The sequence below is a fragment of the Pleurodeles waltl genome, chromosome 3_1 (assembly GCF_031143425.1).
Source record: "Pleurodeles waltl isolate 20211129_DDA chromosome 3_1, aPleWal1.hap1.20221129, whole genome shotgun sequence".
NCBI lineage: Eukaryota > Metazoa > Chordata > Amphibia > Caudata > Salamandridae > Pleurodeles > Pleurodeles waltl.
In genome coordinates this window covers 73,993,383-74,012,040 of record NC_090440.1, presented here as the reverse complement: position 1 = coordinate 74,012,040, position 18,658 = coordinate 73,993,383, and the positions used below count along the sequence as shown (strand labels likewise).

Genomic DNA, 18,658 nt, shown 5'->3' with positions numbered 1-18,658 from the left:
ACCGGTGTGTGTACCCTCTCCTCGGTACTGAAGTCAGACACACAGCTGCTGTACCGGACCGGTGTGTGTACCCTCTCAGTGGTACTGAAGGAAGACACACAGCTGCTGTACCGGACCGGTGTGTGTACCCTCTCCTCGGTACTGAAGTCAGACACACAGCTGCTGTATCGGACCGGTATGTGCGCTCTCTCAGTGGCACTGAAGGAAGACACACAGCTGCTGTACCGGACCGGTGTGTGTACCCTCTCCTCGGTACTGAAGTCAGACACACAGCTGCTGTGTCGGACCGGTGTGTGTACCCTCTCAGTGGTACTGAAGTCAGACACACAGCTGCTGTATCGGACCGGTATGTGCGCTCTCTCAGTGGTACTGAAGTCAGACACACAGCTGCTGTGTCGGACCGGTGTGTGCGCTCTCTCAGTGGTACTGAAGGAAGACACACAGCTGCTGTACCGGACCGGTGTGTGTACCCTCTCCTCGGTACTGAAGTCAGACACACAGCTGCTGTGTCGGACCGGTGTGTGTACCCTCTCAGTGGTACTGAAGGAAGACACACAGCTGCTGTGTCGGACCGGTGTGTGTACCCTCTCAGTGGTACTGAAGTCAGACACACAGCTGCTGTACTGGACCGGTATCTGTACCCTCTCCGTGGTACTGAAGGAAGACACACAGCTGCTGTGTCGGACCGGTGTGTGCGCTCTCTCAGTGGTACTGAAGGAAGACACCCAGCTGCTGTACCGGACCGGTGTGTGTACCCTCTCCTCGGTACTGAAGTCAGACACACAGCTGCTGTGTCGGACCGGTGTGTGTACCCTCTCAGTGGTACTGAAGTCAGACACACAGCTGCTGTATCGGACCGGTATGTGCGCTCTCTCAGTGGTACTGAAGGAAGACACGCCCGCTGATAGGAATTACTCACTGGACCTGCAGTGTCCCAGCCGCGCTCATATCCGGCTCCGTACACTAGTACTGGATCTGTTGGGTCCCCTCTCGGTGTTTGTAGCGAAAGTCAGAGAGACACGACCTAGAAATCTGCCATAACTAGCAGCTGGCAGCGGAAGACGGCCACAGCGGGTAAATAGCCTGCTCGCTGGGTCAGTAGTCAGTGATGCTGACAGACAGACCGTGCTCGCGCCCTCCTCGTGAAGCTGACAGACACCCCCCCGGCCACCGATCACATCTATGGATTAGTACGTTTCTATTTATATGCGCAGGTGTGCCCTGGTGCACTGGCACAGAGCGGGGCCCGTGGGCTTTGTACTGGGCACGCCCTACTTATGATTGTGAATTGGATCCATTAATCGTTGCACTTGTGCAAATCCCCACTTGTGCAACTGAAAGGGCTATCGAGCTGGCAGCTTAGCTCTAATGAATACAGTCTGTTCATGGTCAGTGGTACCAACATGCCACGTGCCCACGCGCCCATACACGCACAACTGATGGTTGTGCCGACGTGGCTCAGGGTCGGTGTGCGGTTGCGCGTGGAATAGTTATGTAGATGTTCTTGCCCCACACACGCATCTGCAATGGGTGACCCTTGTGTGCCTTGTGCCTGATATAGGCGGGGGTGTTGGTGCAGTGGGTGAGGGTTGGGACTAACCGAGGAAGTGAAAATAACGTTTAAAGGGAAAAAGAGGTTCTCTTTTTCGTGTGTCCGAGAAAAACTGTCCGAAATCAGTGCCATTATACATAAACACGTCAGTATATATGTCCCAGTTTCAGAGATTCTGGACCACGCACGTGGATAAAACAAACTATATAGATGACAGAGGAGTGCAATTAGGGATACATCCGGCGATATACGTTGGCAAAAACGGCAATTATTTCAGAGCAACTAACTCACCGGAGCCATGGGCCACCGTCAAGTATTGCTCAGTAATTCATGTCAGACTTCCCTTCAGTTTCAGAGCACGACCCAAGGATAGCCGAGATTTTTTAACATGTATTATAATAAATACACAAAGGCTAATGTGAATTACAGTCCATGGTGAACTCTACAAACCACTCGGTTTTTCCATCGAATTCCTTATTACAAGTTACCAGAAGACTACGATTGGACCATATTATACACTCAATAGGGAGCTTTAAAACTAGTCATTACAGATGTGCCATAGCGCAGAGCACACACTGCATTCAACAAAAGCAAAAATGATGAAACCAATGAGGAAAACAAAACCACAGAGACCCAACCTGCCCCCAAAGAAAACTGGGTCATGCATGTTTTATAAATATCTGTTTGTGCCAGGAGAGTCTGTCCCCTGAGATGGGAGGCCACACACACAGAACCACATGAAATGCTACATTAAACCATCTACTGAGGCGTAGCTGGTTATTTTGTAGAGTTTATATAATGTTTTGTACCCCTGCAAGAAGCGCTTGTCTTACATCCATCTGCTGGTGTCCTTCGGGGCGCTTTGTTGCAAGACTGACTGATGCAGTTTCATGGCAAAATGTTCCACTCAGTAAAGCAACCTAGGCCAGGGTCGGCCCTTTTCCAAAACTGTCATGGGTGCACTTGTGCTGGAAGTGTTTCCTACAGCCTTGTGTGGTGTGTACGGCCTTCACAGGGTGTTGTGTGTGCATAGTGCCTTCATCCTCGTGAGAGACCATGTTCAACAACCCACCCTAAAACTACATTCAGTTTCAGTTCAGTCCATCAGAGGCCATGCCTAGCAGCCCTCAGTAAACTGCTGACTAGTCCTGCGTAGACGGCGCTGCTGCAGTGCCTGGAAAACGTGGAGCCCTTCCGTTAATAGACACTGCCAGGGGTGGATTAATACGGATTACCGGCCCTATGTCAACATGGCTAGATTGTGCGTTGCGCAATGTGCGTCTGGAGGGGGCGTGGCAGGTGTGAGCCAGTGTGGACTCAGGACCAGGTCCGACCCACCCCTCCTCTGTCTGTTTCCTGCTCTGGTACCTTGGGCCCCTCTTCTCACCCCGGATGTCTCCATCTAGTATGACCATTATATTGAGTTGTGCACGGTGAGAGGGGAATTTAATCTAAAATGAGTATCGCTTTCTGGTCCTGTCAAGTGCCCAAACCTGTGCTATGAAGAAGGCGCGCTGCAAAGAGGAGCAGGGTAAACAAAGGAGGGACTGACGGGTCTCTGAGAGGGGGCGGGGCAGCTCCTCGCCTGAATTATTAAAGATGCTGACAAGAAATCGAGGTAGCGGGAGTATTCTCTTCCGCTTCGTTTATTATATCTGCGCTGAGAGACAGGCTGTCGGTGCCCTTTGTTTATACGTGCATTTCGAGGTAAAATGATGATGCGCGCCTTTCATTGTAAGTGCACCAGGAGGTAGGATGAGGGTGTGCTCTTTTTATTACATGTGCACCAGGAGGTAATTTGAGGGTGTGCTCCTTTTATTACATGCGCACCAGGAAGTAGGATGAGGGTGTGCTCCTTTTATTACATGTGTATCAAGAGGTAGGATGAGGGTGTGCTCCTTTTATTACATGTGCATCAGGAGGTAGGATGAGAGTGTGCTCCTTTTATTACATGCACACCAGGAGGTAGGATGAGGATGTGCTCCGTTCATTATATGGGCACCAGGAGGTAGGATGAGGGTGTGCTCCTTTTATTATATGAGCACCAGGAGGTAGGATGAGGGTGTGGTCCTTTTATTACATGTGCATCAGGAGGTAGGATGAGGGTGTGCTCCTTTTATTACATGTGCATCAGGAGGTAGGATGAGAGTGTGCTCCTTTTATTACATGTGCACCAAGAGGAATGATGAGGGTGTGCTCCTTTTATTACATGTGCACCAGGAGGTAGGATGAGGGTGTACTCCTTTTATTACATGTGCATCAGGAGGTAGGATGAGAGTGTGCTCCTTTTATTACATGCACACCAGGAGGTACGATGAGGATGTGCTCCGTTCATTATATGGGCACCAGGAGGTAGGATGAGGGTGTGCTCCTTTTATTATATGAACACCAGGAGGTAGGATGAGGGTGTGGTCCTTTTATTACATGTGCATCAGGAGGTAGGATGAGGGTGTGCTCCTTTTATTACATGTGCATCAGGAGGTAGGATGAGAGCGTGCTCCTTTTATTACATGTGCACCAAGAGGAATGATGAGGGTGTGCTCCTTTTATTACATGTGCACCAGGAGGTAGGATGAGGGTGTACTCCTTTTATTACATGTGCATCAGGAGGTAGGATGAGGGTGTGCTCCTTTTATTACATGTGCACCAGGAGGTAGGATGAGGGTGTGCTCTGTTCATTACATGAGCACCAGGAGGTAGAATGAGGGTGTACTCTGTTCATTACATGTGCACCAGGAGGGAGGATGAGGGTGTGCTCTGTTCATTACATGTGCGCCAGGAGGTAGGATGAGGGTGTGCTCCATTTATTATATGTGCACTAGGAGGTAGGATGAGAGAGTGCTCCTTTTATTACATGTGCACCAGGAGGTAGGATAAGGTTATGCTCCTTTTATTGCCTGTACACGAGGAGGTAGGATGAGGGTGTGCTATTTTATTATATGTGCACCAGGAAGTAGAAGGAGGGGATGCTCCTTTTATTATATGTGTATCAGGATGTAGGATGAGGGTGCACACCTTTTATCATATGTGCACAAGGAGGTAGCATCAGGGTGTGCTCCTTTGATTATATGAGCACCAGGAGGTAGGAGGAGGGTGTGTTCCTTTTAATATATGAGCACCAGGAGGTAGGAGGAGGATGTGCTCCTTTTATTACATGTGCACCAGGAGGTAGGATGAGGGGGTGCTTTTATGTGCACCAGGAGGTAGGATGAGGGTGTGCTCCTTTTATTACATGTGCACCAGGAGGTAGGATGAGGGTGTGCTCTGTTCATTATATGGGCACCAGGAGGTAGGATGAGGGTGTGCTCCGTTCATTATATGGGCACCAGGAGGTAGGATGAGGGTGTGCTCCGTTCATTATATGTGCACCAGGAGATAGGATAAGGGTGTGTACCTTTCATGATATGTGTACAAGGAGATAGGATGAGAGTGTGCTCCTTGTATTATATGAGTACCACATGGTATGATGAGGGTGTACTCTGTTCATTACATGTGCACCAGGAGGTAGGATGAGGGTATGCTCTGTTCATTACATGAGTACCAGGAGGAAGAAGGAGGGTGTACTTTGTTCATTACATGTGCACCAGGAGGGAGGATGAGGGTGTGCTCTGTTCATTACATGTGCGCCAGGCGGTAGGATGAGGGTGTGCTCTTTTATTATATGTGCACCAGGAGGTAGAAGGAGGGGATGCTCCTTTTATTATATGTGTATCTGGATGTAGGATGAGGGAGTACACCTTTTATCATATGTGCACAAGGAGGTAGGATGAGGGTGTGCTCCTTTTATTATATGAGCACCAGGAGGCAGGAGGAGGGTGTGTTCCTTTTTATATATGAGCACCAGGAGGTAGGAGGAGGATGTGCTCTTTTTATTACATGGGCACCAGGAGGTAGGATGAGGGTGTGCTTATATGTGCACCAGGAGGTAGGATGAGGGCGTGCGCCATTCATTACATGTGCACCAGGAGGTAGGATGAGGGTGTGCACCATTCATTATATGTGCACTGGGAGGGAGGATGAGGGTGTGTTCCTTTTATTACATGTGCACCAGGAGGGAGGATGAGGGTGTGCTCCTTTTATTATATGTGCAGCAGGAGATAGGATGAGGGTGTGCTCCTTTTATTACATATGCACCAGGAGGTAGGATGAGGGTGTGCTCCTTTTATTATATGTGCAGAAAAGGGGAGAATGAGGGGATGCTCCTTTTATTATATGTGTATCAGGACGTAGGATGAGGGTACACACCTTTTATGATATGTGCACAAGGAAGTAGGATGAGGTTGAGCTCCTTTTATTATATGAGCACCAGGAGGTAGGATGAGGGTGTGCTCCTTTGCACCAGGAGGTAGGATGAGGGTGTGCTCCTTTTATTATATGGGCACCAAAGGGTAGAATGAGGGGATGCTCCTTTTATTATGTGTATTAGGACGTAGGATGAGGGTGCACACCTTTTATGATATGTGCATAAGGTGGTAGGATGAGGTTGTGCTCCTTTTATTATATGAGCACCAGGAGGTAGGATGAGGATGTGCTCCTTTGCACCAAAAGGTAGGATGAGGGTGTGCTCCTTTTATTACACGTGCATCAGGAGGTAGGATGAGGGTGTGTTCCGATCATAATAAGTTCACCAGGAGGTAGGATGAGGGTGTGCTCCTTTTATTACATGAGCACCAGGAGGTAGGATGAGGGTGTGGTCCGATCATTATATTGGCACCAGGAGGAAGAATGAGGGTGTGCTCTGATCATTATATGTGCACCAACAGGTAGGAAGAGGGTGTGCTCCTTTTATTGCTTGAGCCCCAGGAGGTTGAATGAGGGTGTGCCCCATTTATTATATATGCACCAGGAGGTAGGATGAGGGTGTGCTCCGATCATTATATGTGCACCAGGAGGTAGGATGAGGGTCTTCCTTGATCATTAAAAGTACACCAGGAGGTAGGATGAGGGTGTGCTTCGTTCATTATATGTGCACCAGCAGATAGGTTGGGGTGTGCTCCGTTCATTATAGGTGCACGAGGAGGTAGGATGAGGGTGTGCTCCTTTTATTACATGTGCATCAGGAGACAGGATGAGGGTGTGCTCCATTCATTATATGTGCACCAGGAGGTAGGATGAGTGTGTGCTCCATTCATTATATGTGCACCAGGAGGTAGGATGAGAGTGTGCACCTTTCATGATATGTGTACCAGGAGGTAGGATGAGTGTGTGCTCCTTTTATTATATGTGCACCAGGAGGTAGGATGAGAGTGTGTGCCGTTCGTTATATTTGCACCAGGAAGTAGGTTGGGGGTGTGCTCCTTTTATTACATGTGCACCAGGAGGTAGGATGAGAGTGTGCTCCGTTCATTATATGTGCACCAGGAGGACGGATGAGGGTGTGCTCCGTTCATTACATGTGCAACAGGATGTAGGAGGAGGGTGTGCTCCTTTTATTACATGTACAACAGGAGGTAGGGTGAGGGTGTGCTCTTTTTTTATTATATGTGCACCTGAAGGTAGAATGGGGGAATGCTCCTTTTATTATATGTCTATCAGGAGGTATGATGAGGGTGCACACCTTTTATGATATGCACAAGGAGGTAGGATGAGGGTGTGCTTCTTTTATTATATGACCACCAGGAGGTAGCAGGAGGGTGTGCTCCGTTTATTATATGTTCAATAGGAGGTAGGGTGAGGGTGTTCTCTGATCATTATATGTGCACCAGAAGATAGGATAAGGTTGTGCTTCGTTCATTATATATGTACCAGGAGGTAGGATGAGAGTGTGCTCCTTTTATTATATGTGCACCAGGAGGTAGGATGAGGGTGTCCTCCCATCATTATATATGCACCAGGAGGTAGGATGAGTGTGTGCTCCTTCGATTACATGTGCACCAAGAGGTAGGATGAGGGTGTGCTCCTTTTATTAGAGGTGCATCAGGAGGTATGATGAGGGTGTGCTCCGATCATTATATGTGCACAAGGAGGTAGGATGAGGGTGTGCTCCTTTAATTCGATGTACACCAGGAGGTAGAATGAAGGTGTGCTCCTTTCATTATATGTGCACCAGGAGGTAGGATGAGGACGTGCTCTTTTTATTATATGTGCACCTGAAGGTAGAATGAGGGAATGCTCCTTTTATTATATGACTATCAGGAGATATGATGAGGGTGCACACCTTTTATGATATGCACAAGGAGGTAGGATGAGGGTGTGCTCCTTTTATTATATGACCACCAGGAGGTAGCAGGAGGGTTTTCTCCGTTCATTATATGCTCACTAGGAGGTAGGATGAGGGTGTTCTCTGATCGTTACATGTGCACCAGGAGATAGGATAAGGGTGTGCTTTGTTCATTATATGTGCACCAGGAGGTAGGATGAGGGTGTTCTCCTTTTATTACATTTGCATCAGGAGGTAGGATGAGGGTGTGCTCCTTTTATTATATGAGCACCAGGAGGCAGCAGGAGGGTGTGCTCCGTTCATTATATGTTCACTAGGAAGTAGGATGAGGGTGTTCTCTGATCATTATATGTGTACCAGGAGATAGGATAAGGGTGTGCTTCGTTCATTTGATGTGCACCAGGAGGTAGGATGAGGGTGTTCTCCTTTTATTACATGTGCATCAGGAGGTAGGATGAGGGTGTGCTTCTTTTATTATATCAGCACCAGGAGGAAGCAGGAGGGTGTGCTCCGTTCATTATATGTTCACTAGGAGATGGGATGAGGGTTTTCTCGGATCATTATATGTGCACCAGAAGATAGGATGAGGGTGTGCTTCGTTCATTATATGTGCACCAGGAGGTAGGATGAGGGTGTGCTCCTTTTATTACATGTGCATCAGGAGGTAGGATGAGGGTGTTCTCTGGTCATCATATATGCACCAGAAGATAGGATAAGGGTGTGCTTCGTTCATTATATGTGTACCAGGAGGTAGAATGAACATGTGCTCCTTTCATTATATGTGCACCAGGAGGTAGTATGAGGGTGTGCTCCATTCATTACATGTGCACCAGCAGGTAGGATGAGAGTGTGCTCCTGTATTATACGTGCATCAGGAGGTAGGATGAGGGTGTACTCCGTTCATTACATGTGCACCAGGAGGTAGGATGAGGGTGTACTCCGTTCATTACATGTGCACCAGGAGGTAGGATGAGAGTGTGCTCTTTTCATTACATGTGCGCCAGCAGATAGGATGAGGGTGTGCTCCTTTTATTACACGGGCAGCAGCAGATAAGAGTAGGGTGTGCTACTTTTATTACATGTGCACCAGGAGTTAGGATGAGAGTGTGCTCTTTTTATTACATGTGCACCAGGAGGTAGGCTGAGAGTGTGCTCTGCTCATTACATGTGTATCAGGAGGTAGGATGAGGCTGTCCTTCTTTTATTACGTGTGCACCTCGAGGTAGGTTGAGGGTGTACTCTGTTCCTTACATGTGCACCAGGAGGTAGGATGAGGGTGTATTCTGTTCAATACATGTACACCAGGAGGTAGGATGAGCGTGTGCTCCTTTTATTACATGTGCACCAGGAGGTACGATGAGAGTGTGCTCCTTTTATTACATGTGCACCAGCAGGTAGGATGACGGTGTGCTACTTTTATTACATGTGCACCAGAAGGTAGGATGAGGCAGTGCTCTGTTCATTACATGTGCACCAGGAGGTAGGATGAAGGTGTGCTCCGTCCATTACATGTGCACCAGGAGGTATGATGAGGGTGTCCTCCTTTTATTACATGTGCACCAGCAGATAGTATGAGAGGGTGCTCCTTTTATTACATGTGCACCAGGAGGTAGGGTGAGGGTTTGGTCCATTCATTGCATGTGCACCAGGAGGTAGAATGAGGGTATGCTCAGTTCATTACATGTGCACCAGGAGGTAGGATGAGGGTGTGCTCCGTCCATTACATGTGCACCAGGAGGTATGATGAGGGTGTGCTCCTTTTATTATATGTGCACTAGCAGATAGGATGAGGGTGTCCTAATTTTATTACATGTGCACCAGCAGATAGTATAAGGGTGTGCCCCTTTTATTACATGTGCACCAAGAGGTAGGATCAGGGTGTGCTCGATTCATTACATGTGCACCAGGAGGTAGAATGAGGGTATGCTCAGTTCATTACATGTGCACCAGGAGGTAGGATGAGGGCGTGCTTCTTTATTTCATGTGCATCAGTAGGTAGGATGAGGGTGTGTTCTGTTCATTACATGTACACCAGGAGGTAGGATGACGGTGTGCTCAATTTATTATATGTGCACCAGGAGATAGGATGAGGGTGTGCTCTGTTCATTACATGTGCACCAGGAGGTAGGATTAGGGGGTGCTCTGATCATATGTGCACCAGTAGGTAGGAAGAGGGTGTGCTCCATCCATTGACAGTGCACCGGGAGGTAGGATGAGGGTGTGCTCCTTTTATTACATTTGCACCAGGAGGTAGGATGAGGGTGTGCTCCTTTTATTATATGAGCACCAGGAGGTAGGATGAGAGCATGCGCCTTTCATTACATGTGCACTAGGAGGTAGGATGAGGGTGTGCTCCGTCCATTTCATGTGCACCAGGACGTAGGATGAGGGTGTGCTCCTTTTATTATGAGCACCAGGGAGTAGGATGAGGGTGTGCTCATTTTATTATATGAGCACCAGGAGGTAGGATGAGTGAGTGTTTTGTTCATTACATGTGCACCAGGAGGTAGGATGAGGGTGTGCTCCTTTTATTATATGAGCACCAGGGAATAGGATGAGGGTGCGCTTGTTCATTATATGTGCACAAGGAGGTAGGATGAGGGTGTGCTCCTTTTATTATATGAGCACCAGGGAGTAGGATGAGGGTGAGCTCATTTTATTATATGAGCACCAGGGGGTAGGATGAGGGTGTGTTCTGTTCATTACATGTGCATCAGGTGGTAGGATGACGGTGTGCTCCATTCATTATATGTGCACCACGAGATAGGATGAGGGTGTGCTCTGTTCATTACACGTGCACCAGGAGGTAGGATGAGGGTGTGCTCTGTTCATATGTGCACCAGGAGGTAGGAAGAGGGTGTGCTCCATCCATTACTAGTGCACCAGGAGGTAGGATGAGGGTGTGCTCCTTTTATTACATTTGCACCAGGAGGTAGGATAAGGGTGTGCTCCTTTTATTACATGTGCACCAGGAGGTAGGATGAGGGCGTGCTCCGTTCATTACCTGTGCACCAGGAGGTAGGATTAGGGTGTGCTCCGTCCATTACATGTGCACCAGAAGGTAGGATGAGGGTGTGCTCTTTTTATTATATGAGCACCAGGAGGTAGGATGAGAGCATGCGCCTTTCATTACATGTGCACTAGGAGGTAGGATGACGGTGTGCTCCGTCCATTTCATGTGCACCAGGACGTAGGATGAGGGTGTGCTCCTTTTATTATATGAGCACCAGGGAGTAGGATCAGGGTGTGTGCCTTTCATTATATATGCACCAGGAGGTAGGATGAGGATGTGCACCAATTGTAGGATGAGTGTGTGCTCCGTTCATTATATATGCACCAGGAGGTAGGATGAGGGTGTGCTCCTTTTATTGTATGAGCACCAGGGGGGTAGGGTGAGGGTGTGCTCCTTCTATTATATGAGCACCAGGGTGTAGGATGAGGGTGTGCTCCATTCATTATTTATTCCCCAGGTTGTACGAAGATGGTCTGATTCCTTTATGTGCAGCAGAACGTATGATGCAACATTCTGGCAGTGTCTGATGAGATGTATCTAAATCTGCCAGCGTCTGATGAGACATCTAAATCTGCCTGCGTCTGATGAGACTTCTAAATCTGGCAGCGTCTGATGAGACTTCTAAATCTGGCAGTGTCTGTCAGGACATAGCTACATTCTGGTAGAGTCTGTCTGGATTTAGCTACCTTCTGACAGTGTCTGTCAGGATTTAGCTACATTCAGGGAGTGTCTGTCGGAATTTATCTACATTCTGGCAGTGTCTGTCCGGACTCAGCTACATTCTCTCAGTGACTGTCAGGACTCAGCTACATTCTCTCAGTGACTGTCAGGACTCAGCTACATTCTGCCGTTGTTGGTTGGGACTTTGCAGCGTTATGATCGCGTCTGTCGAGAGTGAAACTCATTCTAGGACAGGTTTCTGAGAATTGCTGCCTTCTGGGGGGATATGCTGCGATTTACACCCCATTTTAGAAGATTCTCGTGGGGCTTAGATGGATTGTAACAGGGTCTATTCCAACGTAGCCGCCTTGGGCAGGGTGTGTTGAACCCTAGCCACGTCGTGGCGCAGCCGGTGGGGACTTGGCTGGAGTGTGGTAAAGATTTTGGAGAATAATCCGCACGCTTGAGTGTTTCTGGGACACTCGGTTACATTTGTGAGGGCCCGGCGGGGGAGGGGTAGCTGCGTTCTGGGGGAGTACTGTGACACTCAGTCGCATTCTCGAGGGGTTTGGGGGATTAGCTGCGTTCTGGGGGAATATTTGGGGACTTAGAAGGCTTTCCTGATGGGGTGGGGGATTTAGCTGCATTCTGGATACCTGCACATATTTAAAAAATGAGTCGGGGGCTTTGCATCTCAAAGATCCTCTTTAGAGACGACAACAGGTGTTGTTCTCCAGAAAAAAAAACTCAAAAACACTTTTTTTTTCTGAATTATAAGCGTACTCACTCCCAGAAAACAAAAAGCACCTCGGGAGGACTCAGTGCATAAGACTGTATAGTATAAAAGTGCATTCATCCATCCATTCATCTATTCATTCAGGACAGGAAACATGGATCGATCCACATGAAGCAAAGGCCGAAAGTGTTAACACAATTCAAAACCCCGGTACTGAAACATACAAAGACCAGGTCTACGCAAATACACTAACCAGTTTTAGAATTCTGCACCATCTCGGTACTAAATGAACAAATTATTTAAAACATATTTTCTTTACTAAACAAATCAAGTAAACGTTTAATTTATCTTCCACTTTTTATCGGAGGTCTACGTTTTTACGGATTGTGTAACACGGTCTGCCCTTTTTCATTCGAGCCATCGTCAATTCGCGCGAAATCCTGATTTTTTTAATCAAAATAAAGTGACCATAATGATTTGGTATGTTTTTTTTTTATATATATATTTTTGCATCATACTCGCTTTTAGTATTTGTCGTCTCCGTCACAAATTCTAGTGCATACTTAGGTAATCTAATTACAAAATCAGTCGCTGTGATGCATTGACCTCCGCTCCGTGACAGCCGAAGCCGGTCAGTTTCCTAATCTGAATATATAATTGAGGATAGACTTAACAAAGGCAGCGCATTCCTCCGCACCAATAGCAGCGCATTATTTTAAGACTGACCCCGACACAAAGGAACATGTGTACACACATGTAAACTCTTGCAAAGCCTCCTTACCTTTCATTGGAAGTCATGTTGCCTCAGATGCACCCCTCTTTGCGTTCCAGGTGGGGATGGAGGGACGGGGGGGTCCAACGTGTTTCCAAAGACCCTCTTTTCAGAAGCACAATGCAGTCTTACGAGGGGGGCATGAGATCTGCTCAGGGCTGGGTGTAAATCCTCCGAGCTCCAAAAAAGATGCAAGAATCCAGCGGGTCCTGCGCTGCCCCGGGTACCCCAGACTCCTCTGCTGGGCTGCGCGCGCCTCGTCTTCGAGGGCGCGCTGCTGCGGGAGGGGCGAGGATGCTGACCAGGGGGAGGGGGCGCTGGGACACCTTGGGTCCTCCTCACTCACGGGGCCCCGGCGCTGACCTGCTGGTGGCAGAGACGGGATTGGAGGGGGTTTAAGCAGTGGATTTGCGCTGCTTCCCGCTCTATTTTCGGCAGAGCTGACATCAGTGGCTGTTGTTACTCCGTTAAAGCCCTGTGTACAAAAACACAGACAGCTCTGGCGGCCACCTCGATGCTCGCTTCACAGATTTCAGATCGAAGGCGCGCGGCCACCCCAGAAACCCTCGGCATCTTTTTCCTTTCACGCCCTTTGCATCAATTACTTTTATTTTTAGTCCACCTGTATCTTTGTTTTTAACTCGGGCCTGGTCGTCCTCGTGTTTTTTGTTATTCGCTTATTTTTTGTTTTGTTCTTGCGTTTTAGTCCTTTTTACCATCTGCTGCAATTGTTTCCCTTCCAGATATTAATTAGGATTTTATTGCCGAGGAGAGAGCAGCATGCCTAGGTTAATGAATCTTGTCTGTGCACGACTTGTGTGCCTTGCTCTGGGGAACCGGAAAAGGGGGTTAGCCCCGCGACCTCTCTTCGTTTTCGGCTATTTTCTTCGCTTTTGTGAATGACCCGGAGGGGGGGAGGGCACGGGCCCTAAAACAGGGAAGGAAATGGCCCCCGTGTTCCAGGCTGGGTAATTAAAGCCTATAGCAGTTGAGGGACAAGAGGTCCCTTCCAACTCATGTCACTGTATCATTGCACCTGCTGCACTAACGAGAGCTAGGCCCCTTAGAGAGTAATCGTAAGTACCTTTTATGTGGGTAAAGGGGAAACCACGTCTTAATATCCGAGTTTGTGTACTTTTGTTTAAGTTACCAGAGAAGCCAGAGTGAACCAAGACTTTAATTCCCACAGTGCATTAGGGTGAAACACCAAAAATAAAAATGGAACAACAAATCATTGGAGCCTTCTGGTAAACTTAAATAAGGAAAACATCAGAGCAGCCCCGCTTCTTTTTAAATTAGCATATTATTGCAAAAGACCCCAAGAATTCAGCAACCGAAGCCAAGGATCAGTAGGCCCCAATGTGTAAATCGTTCTGCATCCCACAACGCATTTCGGTTATCTCAACCACCTGGGTGTGTTCCACAGAGGTGGGCGTCAGCAAAGTCTAGCTCCTAGCGGTTTTTGAGCAGCAGCGAGGGTTTCAAGGAGCTACGGGGAGATCAGTGTAGGGTGACCCAGAGGAGGTAGGTGGTTGTAGCGTGGACTGTGGAGTAATGGTACTACCGACGAGGCATGTTTTAATGGTGGGGAGTCGAGAATTGCGTCACAATATAAGAAGCCATAGAAGCGCCCTGATACAGCAGGATCTGTATATAAAAAGGCTGGGGGGCTCCCGTCCTTTTTTGTTGACATCAAGATATAGCACGACCATGCCCTCGAGGCTCCATGAATAACGCAGCTGGGGTTTGTGAGAGACCCTTCCCATCTCCGAGGATGGCGTCTGCCTTTGATAGCCTCCTTAATCCCATTTTCCAAGCCAATAGCAAAATTCCTCAACTCCAACCCGAGTAATTTCAGATCTACCTCCCCCTTCCGCAGGCTCGCTATCACCCCAAAAATGAAAGAAAATGCATTTTCCAACACAATCCTTCAGAAGATTCAAATAATGTTTTTTTTCCCCCCAAAAGAAAATACACTCCATTCGGTGCACATTTAAATATTCAACTCGTATAGGATGACAGAATATTGTCTAAATATTACTTTATATGAAAAAAAGAACATGCGTACAATATACACAAGTGCACCCCACGCCCCCCGTCTGCTGCCTATCTACCTACAAAGACGCTTTATACGCGGTTTCTTTGCCCTGGGTTTTCACAATTTCGAGTGAAGCGATGCGCGTTGTTTCTTTAAACCTGTGTGGGATAACCAGATAGCGCTTCCAGTAATTATATCGTCTTTCAAACTCTACTGAGGATTTGCTGCCATCTAGAGGTCAGACGAGATATCGACGTATACTTCTTTCTTGTTCATGGAAAATTATATTGATAAAAACCTTTTTTCTCCTCAGATTTTGACACAGAGATTTTGAAATTCCATATGTGAAAATAAACAGATCTGTGGTGCTCCGAATCATAATTCCGATGGGACTGGTACCTTCTGGAATCAAAAGGTCACTTGTAAAGATGTCTACAGACAGTTGCTTTCCCCTCTCACAATCGCCATGTAGATAGACCCTGGCCCTCAGTACTGATTCTGGTGCACACACGTCTTCAGAGCATCATATGCATCCATTTCACTCCAGTTTCATATTATGTTGCTTTTATTGCTCCAACAACAGGCAAAGGAAACCATGCATTTCATCTCTTCAGCTCCTCTTGTCGAACCCTCTCTCCTTCCTAGGGTTCCCACAACCCTAGATTCCCAAAATGACATAACCAGTGTTCTTTATAGAGCATGTGAATAATAGAGGAAAGGAATAGGGCACAACGCCCCCCCCCCCTCCTAAAACATACAGAAAGTCAAACAAAACAACAGAAGAAGAAGTAAAAGGAGAAAAACAAAACATTTCATATATACATGTAATACAATAAAACCTGATATGCATCCAATAAACAACTTGGGGCCTGAAATGTTTTCGCCACCTTTATGTCATTATTTGATGGAAAAGCGGCACAAACATAAAAAATATAATTATATTTTGTGAGTTTGTGCTGCTTTTGCGTCAAAAAATGACGTAAAGGCGGTGCTAACTTTTCATAAATCAGCCCTTGATATGCAGCCAATAAAAAAACTTGATATGCAGCCAATACACATCTCTAAAGCCTGGAACAGCAATTAATACTGTTGCTACAAATAAATATGTTGTGACACCTTCAAAATTGTGCAAAACCAGAATAAATGGAACAAAAGAACCCTACCCAACACATAATCCTCCAAACAAATTGGTCTCTTTCTAATTTGAGTGCCCTCACCTTTCTTGTCAACTGAGACCAACATGTACACAACGCAGCAGGAGTCTCCCAGTGTGTTCACAACACATCCAGAGTGATTCAACAGCTCAAAGGTACTCTCTTCTCCCTGTTGAAAACTTTTGATTACGCGTGACATGCTCCATATTTCACCCTTCTCCAACACAACTACATTCCTCTTAATGTCAATCGCTCAAAATGGTCCCATGAACCTGGATTCACCTTTAGAGACCCATTTCAGCCTTTTTAGATATCTATCACTCACCAGTTTGTCTTTGCAACCCCATGTTTAGTATCATAATGTTCTTCATATTAGGGGTGGACAATGAACTCTGCTCTACTGATAGAGGTTCCAGAGCTTTGCCTATTCTGCGCACCATACAGTGGTGGGGTTCTGAAAACCTCCGCAGAGCAGAGCTTTTTCATCTCTTGCGACTTACCAACATTAGGTTGAAGAAAAGTCACACGATAGACCATCTCCTGGCGAGATTTCTGAATGTGGGCGGTCGCGGTAGGTTGCTACCACTCGCTTTGAGAAACCTGCTGCTCACGTTGAGTAAGTTGCTACTTGAGTAGAAAATCTACTCGAGTGGCAGAAAGAAGCAAGACCCTCTTGCTCTGTGCATTGTAACATTCACACAGATTTTACAGCACTGAACAAACTCCGAGTGCTAAAGATCAGCATGAGAAATGCAACTTACCATACTCTGCCGTTCACGGAACTCCACGGAGTACGGTGGAGTTTTTGAGGCACTTGACGGAGTTCCACGTAGAAGAAATCTGTGAACTCTGCCGAGGCCTACTTTATATTTCCTTTGCTAGTTAACCACTTTTCTAGGGTCAACAGCAGTCAAATCCTTGCTTCACTCAAACCACAATGGTTAGATTCTGCTATTTGACCTTCTAAACATTGGAAAGGAGACAACGTGGTAACCACGTTAGGAGTATTGCGATGAGTCCAGATGTTTTCTCTCAAAACCATCCTAAGAGGACTCCTCCTTTCCACAGCTATTTAGGCACAAGCTTTCACTAAGCCATTCATCTTTTCAATCAGTCCATTAGCTTGTGGTGCACGTAGTGCAGTCCAATGATGTTCAATGGACAATTCTGCAAGAAAACTTCTAATTTCTTCTGACACAAAATGGACACCATTATCAGTTACAGTGGATTTTGGTACCTTCACAAGCAAATACATCTTTTAGAAATTTCAGCACATTTCCAGTGGTTACCAAAGTCACACAATATGCAGACATCCATTTGGCCATAGTCCACTAATAGTAGAACTAATGTTTCACTCGGAGCCAACAAATTAAATGTCCCCACTATATCCAAACCTAACTTGAACCAAGGCTCTTCAGGTGCTTCAACATGGTATCAAGGGGCAGTTCTCACACATTGAGACTTGTCACTCCTGGCACAAAGAAAACAATCTCAACTTGTCTGTCCAGGCCTGGCCACCAATAGTTTTTCCTCACCCTAGACTTAGTGAGATTCCTTACCAAATGCCCCTCATGTACCAGATTCATGAGTTTATCATACAAAACTTGTAGTGGAATTAGGCCTTCACCATGGAATAATTTACCAACAGTAGCATGCTACTCCTTTTTCACACTTAAAAATGTCATCACCTCGCCTGACAGCGCAGTACGTTAAGGCCACCCCCCACCACATATTCTATCACTTTGGTTCGATCCCCATCCTTCACACATTCTCTGTTCCACCCTTTTTCATTCAAAACTGTCTCTTTAATCCACAAGACAGGAGTATCATTTTCAGATAAATCCAACTTATCTCAAGGCAATCTGGAGAGACAATCAGCCGCAGCATTGTGAAGACTTCGAAGATGCTCAACTTTAAAATTAAATTCCACCACACTCTCCACCCACCTTTTTATTCGAGGAGTACTTCTTTCCATTCCTTTGCTAGTGAACACCTGAATCAAAGGTGTGTGAGCTGTCCTTAAGGTGAAAGGTACGCCCCAAAGGAAAAGCATAAAATGGTGACTAGCACACCTGCATGCAAGAGCCCTCCCATTTGATAACCAAATATTCCTCCTCCGCTCCTTTGAGGGAACGCGAGGCAAATGCTATCACTCTCTCTTCCCATCCATTATATGCGCCAGGACAGCTCCCATGCGTTTAAGACTAGCATCTTTAGTTAGAATTGTCTCCAGAAATAGTGTGGCCTAGGTATGACACGGTGCCAACTCAGAACTTGCATTTTTTACCTTTTAAGAGTAAAGCCTTTGCTTTTCAGTCTGCCCCAAACTTGTCTCAGGGTGACATTGTGAGTTTTTCTTTCCTTGTTGTAAACCAAATTGTGGTCCTGGAAGAATAACATGTTGCTAACACCTTCTAGGACACTCTTCGTTAACCTTTGAAAATAGGCATCTGCCGAGGCTAATCCAAAAGGCATCCTTTTGAATCTATACACTCTTAGCATGGTAACAAAGGACTTACGATGATGCGTGTCCTCATGCAACACCCCTGCTGATTTGCTACAGAAATATCCAA

The 18,658-nt window shown here is 46.8% G+C and overlaps 1 protein-coding gene and 1 long non-coding RNA gene across 3 annotated transcripts in view; one reads left to right on the top strand and one right to left on the bottom strand.

The window, feature by feature from the left end:
- Positions 1-13,376, bottom strand: part of SLC1A2 (solute carrier family 1 member 2) — a 266,017-nt gene extending 252,641 nt beyond the window's left edge. The window contains exon 1 of one of the 2 annotated variants that reach the window (XM_069221837.1): positions 12,903-13,376. In XM_069221837.1, coding sequence (XP_069077938.1) covers positions 12,903-12,919 — 17 coding nt within the window. In that variant the 5' untranslated portion in view covers positions 12,920-13,376. The remainder of the gene's footprint in view (positions 1-12,902) is intronic. The other variant, XM_069221836.1, reaches the window with a different exon arrangement.
- Positions 1-18,658, top strand: part of LOC138283768 (uncharacterized) — a 337,826-nt gene that overhangs the window by 55,195 nt on the left and 263,973 nt on the right. The window lies entirely within an intron of this gene.